Source organism: Schistosoma mansoni, chromosome W (assembly GCF_000237925.1).
Source record: "Schistosoma mansoni strain Puerto Rico chromosome W, complete genome".
Lineage (NCBI taxonomy): Eukaryota > Metazoa > Platyhelminthes > Trematoda > Strigeidida > Schistosomatidae > Schistosoma > Schistosoma mansoni.
The window spans coordinates 3,892,344-3,906,433 of NC_031502.1; the positions used below are offsets into that span (position 1 = coordinate 3,892,344).

A 14,090-nucleotide genomic window follows, 5' to 3' on the forward strand; every position below is an offset into this window, starting at 1 on the left:
AATGACGTCGCCAGCAAACCTGATATCCTCCCTTACATGATTCATGATATTAGATCGATACTATTTTATCAAATAGAAATTTTATTCTTCTGGCTAGCAGTCATATTGTCTTTGAAATAAGTTCATTCGGAAGTTTGAGTCAATAATCAATGAGTAGTTGTCATCACTAGTTCATATCGCGTCACTGCATTTATCTTCCAGTAGTGAAAACTATTATGATATCCTTATTGTTAGATATGTCTTAATTGATAACTTTACGTTGGAATTTCAGTCCTCAAAATTACATTGAGGTATATAGAACTCATTCACATGATATAAATGTATGGATTTCCATTTAATTTACATTTTTGTGTAGAGCTTAGTGATATTTCCTGGTTAACCGAACTAAAATTGGTTGTAACAAAGTTCAAACCGGCAAGCTCGATGAATGACATTCAAGCTTCCTAACCTTTAAGAGGAAGTACATCACTCATTTTTCATTAATAATTTGACGGATTATATATTCAACACTCGAAATACTAATAATGTAATATACTGACTATTATGTTACAATACTTAATTTGACGACAATTAGTGGTTAATTTCCCTGTACATGTGAAAAATTAGTGAACATGAAGATATCTCTATTACAATTTATATAGTAGACCAATGAATGAGTAGTATTAAGCGATAAGTACTATTAACTCAAATCGATAAGGTTAATAATTGCAGACGGTGCTATTAACTTTCTGTTCAACGACTTTGATTTGTCTCACAGCGTTGTTAGCTTTTTCCTTTCATTCTGTCTCTTGATTTACACTGCTCAGTATTCGGGGGGTTTAAGCTGTGTAATGGTGAAGAATGAAAAACTTAAACGTGATACATGGATGACGGAGTTATTACCTAGATCAAGTGATCTTAATTCTTTGAAATCATGTAAATTTCGTCAAGACATATCAACACCTCTTCATGATGCATCATGGTTCACTTCACCAAGTGATGATTCAAGACAATTGTTAACTAGTAGTCAGGTAAGTTTATTTTATTCATAACTGTTTCGTAATTAATATTCAGCTAAATTAATCTTTTTCAGTGTGTATTTATCTGTGAACTAATCTTGTACGCAATTATCCCTTTGGTTTGGGTGCCCGAGCAGTATTCCTGCCCTCACACAAATGGAATGATTTGTGTGGCGCATATATATTTAGTGCTTCGTTGTACCATGTTTATGTGTTTAAATAAACAATCCCTTTATTAGCCACATTAGTTGGTCTATTCACAAACTTTTTCAATCCTTTCCTTCATACTAAACAGTCGAATAACGAATTAGTCTGGATATTTCTGTACTTGTAATGTGAACTTTCGATGAGTGTAATGTAATCTTTACTCTTACTGGTAACATCATATATATTACTCTAATAGTCGCTCAATATTCAATAAGTTTAAGCAGAGTTGGATAGTGGCTACCAGTGGAATGCGTGGCATATTTCGTTTACTACTAGGCACTATCCGACGACTTAAAGTGATTGTGACAAAATAGTACTACCTAGACAATCCAGAATGTTTTCACGTGTTTATATGATAAATAATAGCTCAATGGATTGTAGTGCGAATCACATAGAAGTGATTTTTCCTCCCCATTCCTCTGTGACATGTTATCATATCTTGAAAAAGGAATATCTAAGTGTATGGTGTTGTAAATATGTGCCCACTCAATAAACTATTGATTACTTGCTGTCAAATACTTCTTAGTTCAATTTACGCAAATCTGACTAAGTTTATCGTATAAATCGTTATTTATTCATACATCATTTGACTTATTTCCGGGGTCAGTCTTTGTCTTATCACTAGTTTACGATATGAATTGGTTATCCTTAGCTACACTTATGCAATCCATTAGTATATAAATGTATTCGTCTATTCTATTTTAAGCCCATTTTTTAGTTTTCGCTTGTGGTTCATCGATGTTGATGTAAGTATTTATTGTACATCCATTTATTTCAGACAAATCAATCAATAAAGGATACTCTAAAATATCAACGAAATGTAGCATACGATCAGAAGATGGCAAAGATTGCTTCGGATTGTCAAGTAATTTCATTCTTACCGTTATAGATATTATCTTTCCCTCTTCTTTACTTTTTGTCCACCTTCTTGCCTCATAGATTTCAAAACAAAAGTCAAGTTTACTTGAATTACATGAGAATAAACTCAAACACAAATTAAAGAAAAAACGTGAAAAGAAATCCAAGAAACATAAGCATAAATCCAAGGTGGGTATTTATTTCACTTCGTGGCTAATGCTTCACTTTTGACTTTTTTCTTCAGGAGCATAAAAGAAAGCGTGAAAAGTCATCATCACCATCTTCCTCACCACCTAGTAAATCAATAAGACGACCTTTTGATCGTGAAAAGGATCTTGAACGGTCCCGAGTTGATACAGCTGCTCGAAAGGCAATAATTGAACATTCCAAAAAGCTTTCTAGTCGTTTCAGTCATGGTAGCCAACAGTATTTATAGCGTTCACATTTTTAAAGTCTTGTTTGTTTTTCGAAACACGTTTTCCTTCATATAATCTCTTCTAAACTGTTGGCATATTATGGTTCCATTTTAATCATTGTTCATTTGCTTTTTTGTTACAAAATCTCTTCAGTTAGTTAAAAATTTTGTTTATTCATTTCCACGAAACAGTAAATTTGTAAATACTCTTTACATTTTATATCGTTAAGCAAATAAGCATGAATAACTTATACTTTAGGAAACTAATTTGTGATGTGTGTTAGTACAGAAATATTCTTGTCTACTAACTTCTATTCAAGAAAAAGTATATTTGTATAACATCTAAAGATGTAACAAGCAGCGCCTTTTCTTGAATTTTCTCTTTCTGGGCTGCGGTTTAATCTTGAAGCTTTCATCACCTCTCTGTACAACATCTTCAGCATAAACTTGAGGTAGACTTAAGCTATTTGAAATCCTTCATACATAACTGACTTCTCTTATGGACTTTGATTTATGTTGTTTTTTCCTATTGGAAGCAATAAATATTCAGATAAGCTGTTATTCATATATGGAAAAATTCGAACAGCTCACGTGCATCAGGAGTTTTTGCTAATGATCGTAAATAAAGGGACTATGTAGGCTTCGAAATTAAACTATTCACCTGATATAACGGAACTTTTAAAATTATCCATTCGGTCTGCAAATTTCCACCATCTCCAGTAATGTGTGTTTGTAATAGTTATTAATTTTCGTAGTTAAAGTTGTGACAGATTAGTTATTTCCATATGAAGTGATATGATTTGGGATTACAAACAGTAATATACTAAGAGGCTACGTGAACAACCTACGAAAATATCACAATTCTTCTACCAACAGACAATAAAGAGATTAGTAACTGCGGTTTTCCTAACACTAATGCGCCAGATTCAGGTGTCTATTTCCTCTGTACGCTGTAGCGATAACTGTAAATTCGTAATGTCTCACTAACTCATCAACTATGGCTTGGGATCCTGCAATATTTTTGGTGACATTGAAAAAAACATGGTATCTAATTTTCAGGTGGACAGTCGGGAACTTGTCGTCTTATATGGCAATATATATGTATGTTTGAATGCGTTTGTGGAAAACAACACAAGATTTCCAATTACAGTTTATACCAAGTTAGAGTTGAATACACAGATAAGACAAAGCATAAGAGCTACGAACGTTCTCATAAATGAGTAAGTCGTATAAAAGATCAAGGACATGAAATCTATGGTAAAATTGTTTCGAATAAGAGAAAATTGACTAAGGAAATTAGCTCGAGGTTAAATTTCGAATACTGATTATCGTATTCAAAGTAAACGTAAATCATAATGAGTGATTAGATAGAAATAAAGCAGCAAGTTTAAGTACTTCTTCAGCCTGGTAATATCCAAAAAATGTGATATATTTTGGGATGAAGGTGAACTGTACTAGGGTCAGCATTCTTGACGGTGTCAAAATTCAACTTTTAATATGTAAGGCTAACTGCCCAAATCAGTTAACTATAAAATGTGGCTGTTAGATGAAAGGCGATTTCAATGATTGCCTTATGTCCTAACTGAATAATTGGAAAACGGGAATCTTACATGCGATCTTTATAAGGTTTGTGGTGGCATTTGGCCCTAAGCACACAGTCCCCAAAGCTGAACGCGAGACGATTGGGAAAACAAATACTCGACTTTTAACTCAGGGAAAAGACCAAGGAAAGGATGGATTCCGACTCATCAAATGGCATGTCTAGGCCTTGAAGGCGTGATCACTCTAGCGTAGCCTATACCTTTTATCCATACAAGATATGTCGTCGCATCTTCAGCACAAGTGTGTTCATCATATATTTGTAATTATTACAATACGATTAGTCGGTATAGACACTGATATGACATCTGTGTAAGATCTTATAGACTAGGCAGTTACATCGTCACAAATCTACAATTTTAGGATTAGGTCTATTATTAAAGCAGTACTGATAACGAAGTAGACCATAATTCTACATGTTTGCGGTTTTATTTGCACTGACAAGGAATAGTTAACTGGAAGCAAATAGTAAGGTCACACTGTTTATCTGTTAATTATTTACAGGACACATGACTATGGCCCCTTTTAAACTTGTGGTGACCTGCTTTTCTCGACGAGAACGCGATTGGTTTAATGGAAACATTATAACCAATTGTACCAGTGATTGTTTTACTGTACTCGTTGTTGTTTAACTGTACCAAAATCACTTCTCGTTCCACTGTCCATCTTGTTCGCTCGAACTTTCTTACGCTCTGCCTCTATTGCCTGTACTCGTTGGCACGTCTAGGTATTCCTTCGATACCATGAGATCGCCAATAAATATATTTTATCTGGACCAGTTTTCTGGTCTACGAGCCAAGTCGATTTTGGACGCCTAACCTTACTGTAGCGGTGATCATGGTCAATAGAGACTCGACGCCATCTACAAACTACCAAGCTTTAAAAGGCAAACGAATCAACTAATGACAAGCGCTCGTTCGATATAATAAATATCCTTCACAATAGTGAAATCAAAGTTATGAAGCCCAGATCAATTCCAACCAACGAAATCTGGTGTTGTAACTTTGAGTTATGACTGTTGCTGTAGCGGTACGTTGCGTACAAACGAGCCTCATTATTTCCTGGTTATGGATGCATTGGTCGCGCTGAAAGCATTATGAAATAGTGACAAGAGACTGAGCAATTTCCCCAAATTTGCATGCGACAGCTACTATTCTGTTGAAGCAGATCCAGTGCCGTCTCTCGCTTTTGGGATTACAATTTAAATGACTATGTCTTGCATACATTACACTTACTGAATTTCTGTTGTCAGGCGCCGGATTTTTTCAGCACACTTCATACCTCATTAGTTTAGGAAGGAAGTGTTAGGCGTTAATCAGTCATAATTTAACAAACTCAAGTATCGGAGCGATTTTTAGCTTCGCGGTCATGAGTGGTTGTGTATTGATAAATAATTCTCCGAATTCAATAGCTTCTTAAGTGTTCGACATTGGATGCTGACCACATTGTTTTAAGTGGACTTGTTTAACTGAAGGCGTTCGGTCATGCATCCGCACCAGATCACGTTACAACTCAGTGTGAGAAAAAGATCCTACGTTCACTAGCGAGATTAGAGCAACCGCTTCTCGATATATTGATAACGCAACAAATATATCTTTCCTACCTCTTCGCATCTGACTTCTGATTTTAACCAACTGGGGGACGATTCGAATATAGGTGTTACTGGTTAATAGTTGTCAAACTAGAATACTGGTCGTATCTTCAGTGGTGAGACCAACGTGATCTGGTACACCGAACGATAAACTGTGAGTATGTTCCTTTTTGGAACTTCATTATTCATTGTTTTTCTTTACTTGACTTTTATGTATTGTGATATAACGTTTTTTGAGTTTTTAGGATATATTTTAATTATATATTTTTCGTTTTTTATGATACTATGACGAAACAGACACCAAAATTATTTAAGTTAAAGACTTTTCCCCCACCTTCGATTCAGTTAACGCCTTTTTGGCCGAACAATATCGAAGCCTGGTTCTGCTACGCAGAATCTGACTTTTGCGGGCAAAGACTCGCTCACACAATTCCTCGCGGTGGTCAAGGCACTACCGCGCAAATTCAACAGGTACGTAACACTTGGTATGTTTACTAGCGATGTTTCCGAACCTTACGAAAGTCTTAAGCGATCGATTCTTAAACGCGGAGATCTAACCGATTGACAACGGTTGGATCAACTCCTTAACAATATCGACCTGCAACATGGTTCTGCGACAGACATGTTGTTAAGGATGGGAGAGGTGATAGGTCAAAGAACTTTCGACGACGGCCTATTCAAACAGCTTTGACCATCAAATAACCCATGGTCATCTCCCTTGCACATGGTCCCGATCGTTACCCGTTGCCTCACATTCACGATTTGACAGCTACCTTGAAAGGTACAACTGTCTTTTCAAAAATCGACTTAGTTAAGGCTTACAACCAAATACCTACATAACCGACGACATTCCAAAAACCGCCATCATCACTCCCTTCGGTCTTTACGAATTTCTACGAATGCCTTTTGGTTTAAGAAATGCGGCTCAAACCTTCCAAAGGTTCATAGATTACGTCTTCCGAGGTCTCAACTTCGTACATGCGTATGTTGACGACTGTCCAATAGCAAGTCCGGACAGAGAATCACATCTCCAGCATCTGGACCTTGTTTCCGAACGACTCCAAAGGCATGGCATTACTGTCAACATTCAGAAATGCCAAATCGGAACTAACTCCTTAGACTTCTTAGGATACACCATTGATGCTCAAGGCATCCGACCCCTTAGGAGCAAAGTGGCGGCCATTCTGGATTACCCAGAACCGACCACAATCAAGCAGTTGCGCACTTTTAACGGCCTTGTAAGTTTCTACAGACGGCTCATACCTAAATGCGCATCCCTTATGAAACTGTTAACTTTGTGGAGATGCAAAATCAATTATTCTAGACGACGCCGTGCGAAAAGCGTTCTCCACAGTTAAGGAACATATCGCTTAGGCAACCCTGCTTGCTCATCAGGACACTCAAGCGCCCATTAGTATCGCAGTAGACGCATCCGACTCAGCAATCGGAGGAGTCTTACAACAATGGGTTAACCACTCTTAGCAACCTATAGGATTTTTCTCCAGACGGTTGCCAGACACTGAATCTAAGTACAGCACTTTCGGTAGGGAACTCCTAGCTATGTATTGTGCTTTATGGTATTTCCAACATTCCATCAAAGGAAGAGAATTCACGCTTTTTACCGATCACAAACCTCTTACCTTCTCCTTAAGTTCATCTTCAGACAAGTACTCACTGCGAAAGTCTCGACAACTCGACTACATTTCGCAGTTTACTTCAGATATACAACACATTTCTGGAGCAAACAATTTAGTCGCAGACGCCTTGTCTCGAATTAGTTCCTTGAACAGTTTCCAAGGAATCAACCTTCTTAAACTCGCTCAGCTTCAAAAAGAAGACATTGATCTTCAGCACGAGTTATCATCGACAACTCTAAAACTGCGTATTAAACAGATGGTAACAGGTAAGGAAAACTTACTCTGTGACACATCTACAGGTAGGGATCGTCCAATAGCACCAAAACATTATCGACGCAACATCTTCAATACGTTGCACAATCTTTCTCATCCAGGTGCTCGTGCAACAGTCAAACTTATAGCCGAACGGTTTTGCCGGCCTGCCATGAATAAAGACGTGGGGGAGTGGGTACTCTCCTGTGTAAACTGCCAGAAATTTAAGGTCATCAGACACGACGAATGTCCCTTAGGTTCTTTCAAAACCCCTGATGCTCGTTTCGACCACGTCCATCTAGATTTGGTAGGACCCTTACCCGACTCGAACGGATACTCATATCTCTTAACATGCGTAGACCGTTTCACTCGATGGCCAGAAGCAGTACCTATCAAGGACATTACTGCCGAAACTGTGGCTCACGCTTTCGTTGAACGATGGGTAGCAAATTTTTGCTGCCCTCCCACCATCACCACAGACCACGGACGCCAGTTCGAATCTGGACTTTTCCGTTGTCTGACCTCACTATTAGGAATCACGCGCTTCCCAACGACCGCCTACCACTCACAAGCCAACGGGTTGGCAGAACGTTTTCATCGACAACTTAAAGATTTTTCGTGCCTTAAGGTAACCCTCGTGCTATTGATAGAAGAAACCAGAGAACTAGTGAATAGGTCTTTATTTCGATCTTCGCGCAGTCACAGTGGAGCGTGGGATTATCTGTTCAGACAAACAAAGGCTCTCAACATTCAATATAAGATAATAGGGAATATAACGCTTACAGAAAGTAAGGAAGTGAATGAATACTTGAACAATACTGTTTTAGCATATGCTTGGTTGTTTGGGGTCAACTCTTAACCAACCAACCTGAGCTGTTACATTAGCTTCCCCCTAGAATCGACTTCCGTAGGAACGTCGGTTCGATTAACCTATCTATCGAAAACACCTTAGTTCTATTTCTCATCCCAAGGCGAAATTATCAACTCGCTCACTATTTGACTTACAATCAGTTACGACTAACGCTTTCAACGATAGTCCATGGATGTCTCTTCATTTACTAGCTTGTCATCTTATTTTGTAGCATGTGGTCTTTTCTACAACTATCGCTGACAGTTTGCTGCGTGCTTTCAAGAGAAAGTGTGAGAATGTGGAATAAGAATATCTGAGGAAGTGCCGCGAGCGGGCTACCCAACACCATGTTGGTGAGGTGCGATTTTTCCATGCTCAGACCGGCTATCAGGTGTTTACTCACCTGCCTCTTGAGTCGCCCTCAAGTAAAAAGTAAAGAAGAGTCTACTTCAAAGGTAATGGTGAAAATCAAGCAAACCTGAAGAACTGCTCCACTGCCTGCATAAAATAATAAGATACAAAATGGAAATACATAAATGCAATTGATAATTGTTCGGTTCATGTAAGTGCTTGGCCTCCAGAACGGATTGGTATTCTGGAAGGAAATAAACATAGTGTAGATATCTTGTGCACGAAGAACCGTGAAAACAACAACAACAAAAAAAACTCTTGTAATGCATATATGTAAAAGGGTGAACTTGCTAGAAGTTGGACTCTTTAACAAAATCGATCAAATGCATGACCTTGAGCCAGTGATGACCGCCTTTTACAACTAGGTGCGTAACCAAGGGTGCATCAGAGTAATCCACAAAACGGAAACGAATATACGGTTAAGCAGCAAAAAAAATTGTGTGGAGTATGCGGATCAAGTACAGTTGTGTCAACTACCCTTTTCTGGTTTGATTTAGGTATGCATGATATATTGAAGCAATATTTCGTCAATTCATCCAAGTAACGAATTGGTTTGCACCTCAGAAGTGTGTTAGTCCTCTTACTCATTGGTATTATGAATGATTAGTCGATAAAAGGAAAAATTGCAGTCATTCCCCCGTGGTTTGATGTGGTCTAATGGCTAGGCACACGGTTCAGCATTCAGGAGGGCAGAGGTTCGAGTGCGTGAGGCCTGCGTTTTTGTTCACCAAAACCCCCTTCAATACGACGTTTGTTGGCCATAAGTTGCTCAGATATGAGAGAAAGATAACAAGAGGACGGATCGATATGTCAAAGTTCCCTTTTGGAACAGTACAAGTTCTTTGTTTGTATTAATAATAATACTATAGAAAAAAAAATGATGAGAACTTTAATAAGTAACTGACCATGGTTTAATCCAAAATGTTTTGTCTAAAAAAAAACTTATTAATAGTAGTATTAATCGTATCAAGCTACTAAACATATCTTCGACCGAAAACTTTTAGAATTAGTTCATATGGTATATATGTATAGCCAGTCTACGTGAAAAATGTATACAGATATATAAGAAGTACAACCAACATAGTTAATTAACCAGAAAAAGAAATTATAAAACTCGCCTGGGTTGCTTTTTGAATTCGTTGTATTTGCCAGTGTTAGTTGTATGAGTTTGATTAAAATCCTCAGCCATCGTTTCGGAATACCTAGTTTATGTGTCCAGTATTTAAAAAAAAAATATTTAACATAACACTTATATATCAAAGGTAAAAGGTCTGGGGAGTTGTATGTGAGGCGGAATGAGGAAAAAAAATTATTTTTAAGTAGATGCAGGGTCTGATTAGCTACGTGGTTAGATTTATCCTGCAGCCGAAACTGTCAACATCCTTGACTGACTAATCGGATGTGCCCAGCGAACCGTTTTAGTCATTTGTAAAGATTTATCATCTTTACATTTCGATTCCGTAATGGATTTGTCAGTTAAACGATCTAACAACACGTATGGTGGTTCATGATCTAGATAAGCCGGCTTTAGCCTATCAATACTTACTGTGTCGATGTTTCCATGTTTTTCTATCACGAAATATTTAGATTTTCTTGAGACGACTTTGAAAGGACCTTCAAATGGAATCTGGTAAATCGATCTATGCATGTAAAAAGATAATTAAAACCGTTTGAACGTGGTAAAGGACCTACCAAGTCGATATGCACATGGGCAAAACGTGCATCTGGTTGCGAGAAAACGCCTATGGGTGAATTTATGTGACGATTTATCTTTGATTGTTGACATGCTGAACACTCTCTAACCCATTTGTGTACATCCTTCTGTAAATTCGGCCATATATATCTGGCATTGATTAGTTTTGTTGAAGCTTTTGCGCCAGGATGAGACAAAGAATGAAAGTTATTGTATATCAACTTTCGCATACTTTTGGGAACGAAAGGACGCGGCATTGCCTTGGTCGTGTCACAGTAGATTAGAATACCATTGACAGGTGATGGGAACTGTTTTAAATTAAGACTTGAATTGTTTGTTTTAAGCAGGTTTTGTAATTCTGGATCCCGCTCTTGTTCGTTTCTCAACGTCTCGAAGTTTACTGTAGACTGCTGTAGCACGTTTATTTCTAGCCTAGATAAAGCATCTGCCGCCTGATTGTCCTGACCTTTGACATGTCGGATATCGCTTGTGAACTGTGATATATAGTCAAGGTGTCGGAGTTCTCGAGGTGAGTATTTATCAGCTCTCGCTTTTAGTGCATTCGTTAGTGGTTTGTGATCCGTAAAGACTATAAATTCCCTGCCTTCTAACATGTGTCGGAAGTGTTTAATGGTTAGGTAGATTGCAAGAAGTTCTCGCCCGAAGGTAGAATACCTTGTCTCTGCTGGAGCGAGTCTTTTTGAGAAGAAAGCAATTGGTTTCCAGGCGTTTTTAACCAGTTGGTTAAGGGTACCGCCTACTTCTTTATCTGAAGCATCCACCATCAAAGCAAGTGGGGAAAGAGAATTCGGATACATCAACGTAGTTGCTTGGGCTAATTTATCTTTAAGCTGTTTAATAGCTTCGACAGCGTCAGAAGACAGTTTGAATTCTTTTGGTTTTCCTTTTAGTGAATCTGTCAAAGGTTGCATTAATTGTGCACAACCTGGTATGAATCTGCGATAAAAGTTAATTAGACCTAGAAAACTTCTCAGTTGTGTTAGAGAACTAGGTATGGGGTATTGTTTAATGGTGTCTACTTCTGGGCTTATTGTGTGACCGAGAAATTCTAAAGTTTGAACACCGAAAACACACTTACTTTGATGTATGTTTATTCCATGTTCATCCAGTCTTTTTAACACTGTTTTTACATGCTGTTCGTGTGATTGCAAATCGGGGCTGGCAATTAACAAGTCGTCTATATACCCCTGCGCAAATGGCATATCTCGAAGTAGATTGTCTATGAATCTTTGAAATGTCTGTGCCGCATTTCTCAGGCCGAATGGCATGCGTACAAACTCGAATAAGCCAAAGGGTGTTGTAATAGCTGTCTTGGGGATATCTTCATCAGCCACTGGGATATTGTGATATGCCCTAAGTCAATTTTAGTGAATATGTTCATACCCTGTAAACCGTTTGTGAAATCTTGGATATGTGGTATTGGGTACCTATCTGGTACGGTTTGACGGTTGAGGGCTCTGTAATCCCCGCACGGTCGCCAGTCACCTTCATTCTTCTTTGGGACCATATGCAAAGGGGATGCCCATTGACTATCAGAGGGACGGATAATACCCAGTTGTAGCATATAATCAAACTCGGCCCTAGCGATTTTGAGCTTATCTGGTGCTAGTCTCCTGGGTTTTGCAAAAACCGGTGCACCTTCGGTTTTGATAGTGTGACTTGCTTTTAGTTTGCCTTTAGAAGGCTGTGGGTTTGGTTTAGTTAAGTTTGGAAATTCCGCGAGTATATCTTGGAATTTCGCTGTTGTTACTGGAGGAGTTTGAATCAAGTCAAGAGAGCTGATGTGACTTTCTTTGCCTTTTGTGTAATACGAAGTTTCTTTTAGTGTTAATCGCCGTTTCTTGGTGTCAACTAGAAATTCGTATCTCTCTAGAAAGTCCATCCCCAGTATTGCCAGATCTAAGTCGGCTACCGTGAAAACCCAAGGGAATTGCCTCCTGAACCCCAAATCTAGGGTTAAGTTTTTCTGCCCAAATGTCGCAATTTTAGTTTTATTTGCAGCTTGAAGTGTAATTGATGATGTTTCTCGACTAATCTCAGTTTTATTTTGAGGGATGATGCTAAGAGCAGCGCCAGTATCCACCAAGAAATTCAAGCCAGAGTTTCTGTCTCTAACATAAAACAAGCGACTGTTTAGGCGCCCCTCCTCAGTCGTCGCGACCTGGGGAGGGGTTACTCGTTTCCCGCTGTCTTAGAATTATGCTTAGGCCAGGCGCATGGTTGCATGCACTTGGTTGAGTTGACACCAAACTTCCAGTGGTACCAATAAAACTGTCCAGGTTGTCTGGACATTTGTGACCTGTTTTGTGACTTGGATCATGGTCGTTGTGGTGACCTGCTCCTGTTTCTATGACCCATTTGCATTATGGTGACAGCCTCAGTGAGACTCTTAACACTCGCAATGAGTCCTTCTATGACGGGGTCTTTTGCTGATTCTACTTTTTGTGTGTGATTTATTGTGCCAGGTCCAGTTGGAGGACCTCTCTTCATTATTCTATCGGCTATACGCGCTAAATGAGATAATGAGGTTTCAGGATCTTGTGCATCCAAACAGTGTTGGACGTAGCATGGGAGAGCTTGTATCCATCCTTGTTTTAGGACTGCTTCACCCACTGTGTTATCACCCATTAACACTTGGAGGTGACGCAAAAACTGTGACGGCGACCGATCACCTAGTGTTTCACCTTGAAAAAGTCTTTGGATTCTTTGACTATCTGATAATGATAAACGGTTCATTATCTCTCGTCTTAAGATGGTGTATGGTTGTGGTGATGGTGGATCTAAAATCAAGTCACGGACTTCTTTGGCGACTGAAGGAGGAAGGATAGAACACAAGTCTCTATAGCGAATCCCTTCAGATTTGATATTGTGTCTCGTGAAATAATGCTCTAGTTGAGCAAACCACAACTCAGGATCACTACGATCAAATTCTGAAAGTCGGGATTTCGTAGTCATTACAGTGTCTATCTCCACTGGTGACAAATCCTCCAGATTATGGGTTTCTATTGAGTCTGACATGAGGTATGTGACAAATATAGCAATAAAGTTAACACGAAAAATGGTTACTATAACACGAATAACTTAAGATAATACGGAATAAACTAGTTATATACTCAACTTAGTTTACGGATAATCAGGTCTACTTTTACGATTAAGTAAAAAAAAGTTAATAACAGAAATGAGGTTAAATTTGAGTTCAAAAAGGGCTCACCACTTTCGTGCCTTAAGGTAACCCTCGTGCTATTGATAGAAGAAACCAGAGAACTAGTGAATAGGTCTTTATTTCGATCTTCGCGCAGTCACAGTGGAGCGTGGGATTATCTGTTCAGACAAACAAAGGCTCTCAACATTCAATATAAGATAATAGGGAATATAACGCTTACAGAAAGTAAGGAAGTGAATGAATACTTGAACAATACTGTTTTAGCATATGCTTGGTTGTTTGGGGTCAACTCTTAACCAACCAACCTGAGCTCTTACAGATTCACTATCAGCTACAAACGTTCCACAGTGGACAGACTCTCTTACTCTCGTCTTACTATGTATCCGCATTGCAGT

The 14,090-nt window shown here is 38.6% G+C and overlaps 2 protein-coding genes across 2 annotated transcripts; one reads left to right on the top strand and one right to left on the bottom strand.

The window, feature by feature from the left end:
- Nucleotides 1-830: 830 nt before the first annotated feature.
- On the top strand, nucleotides 831-3,038 carry Smp_164860 (hypothetical protein; the record flags this gene model as incomplete). Its single annotated transcript, XM_018799959.1, has 2 exons — nucleotides 831-1,010; nucleotides 2,308-3,038. The coding sequence occupies 2 exons, from the start codon at nucleotides 831-833 to the stop codon at nucleotides 2,497-2,499; spliced, it is 372 nt and encodes a 123-aa protein (XP_018653820.1). The 3' UTR covers nucleotides 2,500-3,038.
- A 9,810-nt stretch (nucleotides 3,039-12,848) lies between these two features.
- Nucleotides 12,849-13,550, bottom strand: Smp_164870 (hypothetical protein; the record flags this gene model as incomplete). Its single annotated transcript, XM_018799960.1, has 1 exon — nucleotides 12,849-13,550. The coding sequence occupies one exon, from the start codon at nucleotides 13,548-13,550 to the stop codon at nucleotides 12,849-12,851; it is 702 nt and encodes a 233-aa protein (XP_018653821.1).
- Nucleotides 13,551-14,090: the final 540 nt, after the last annotated feature.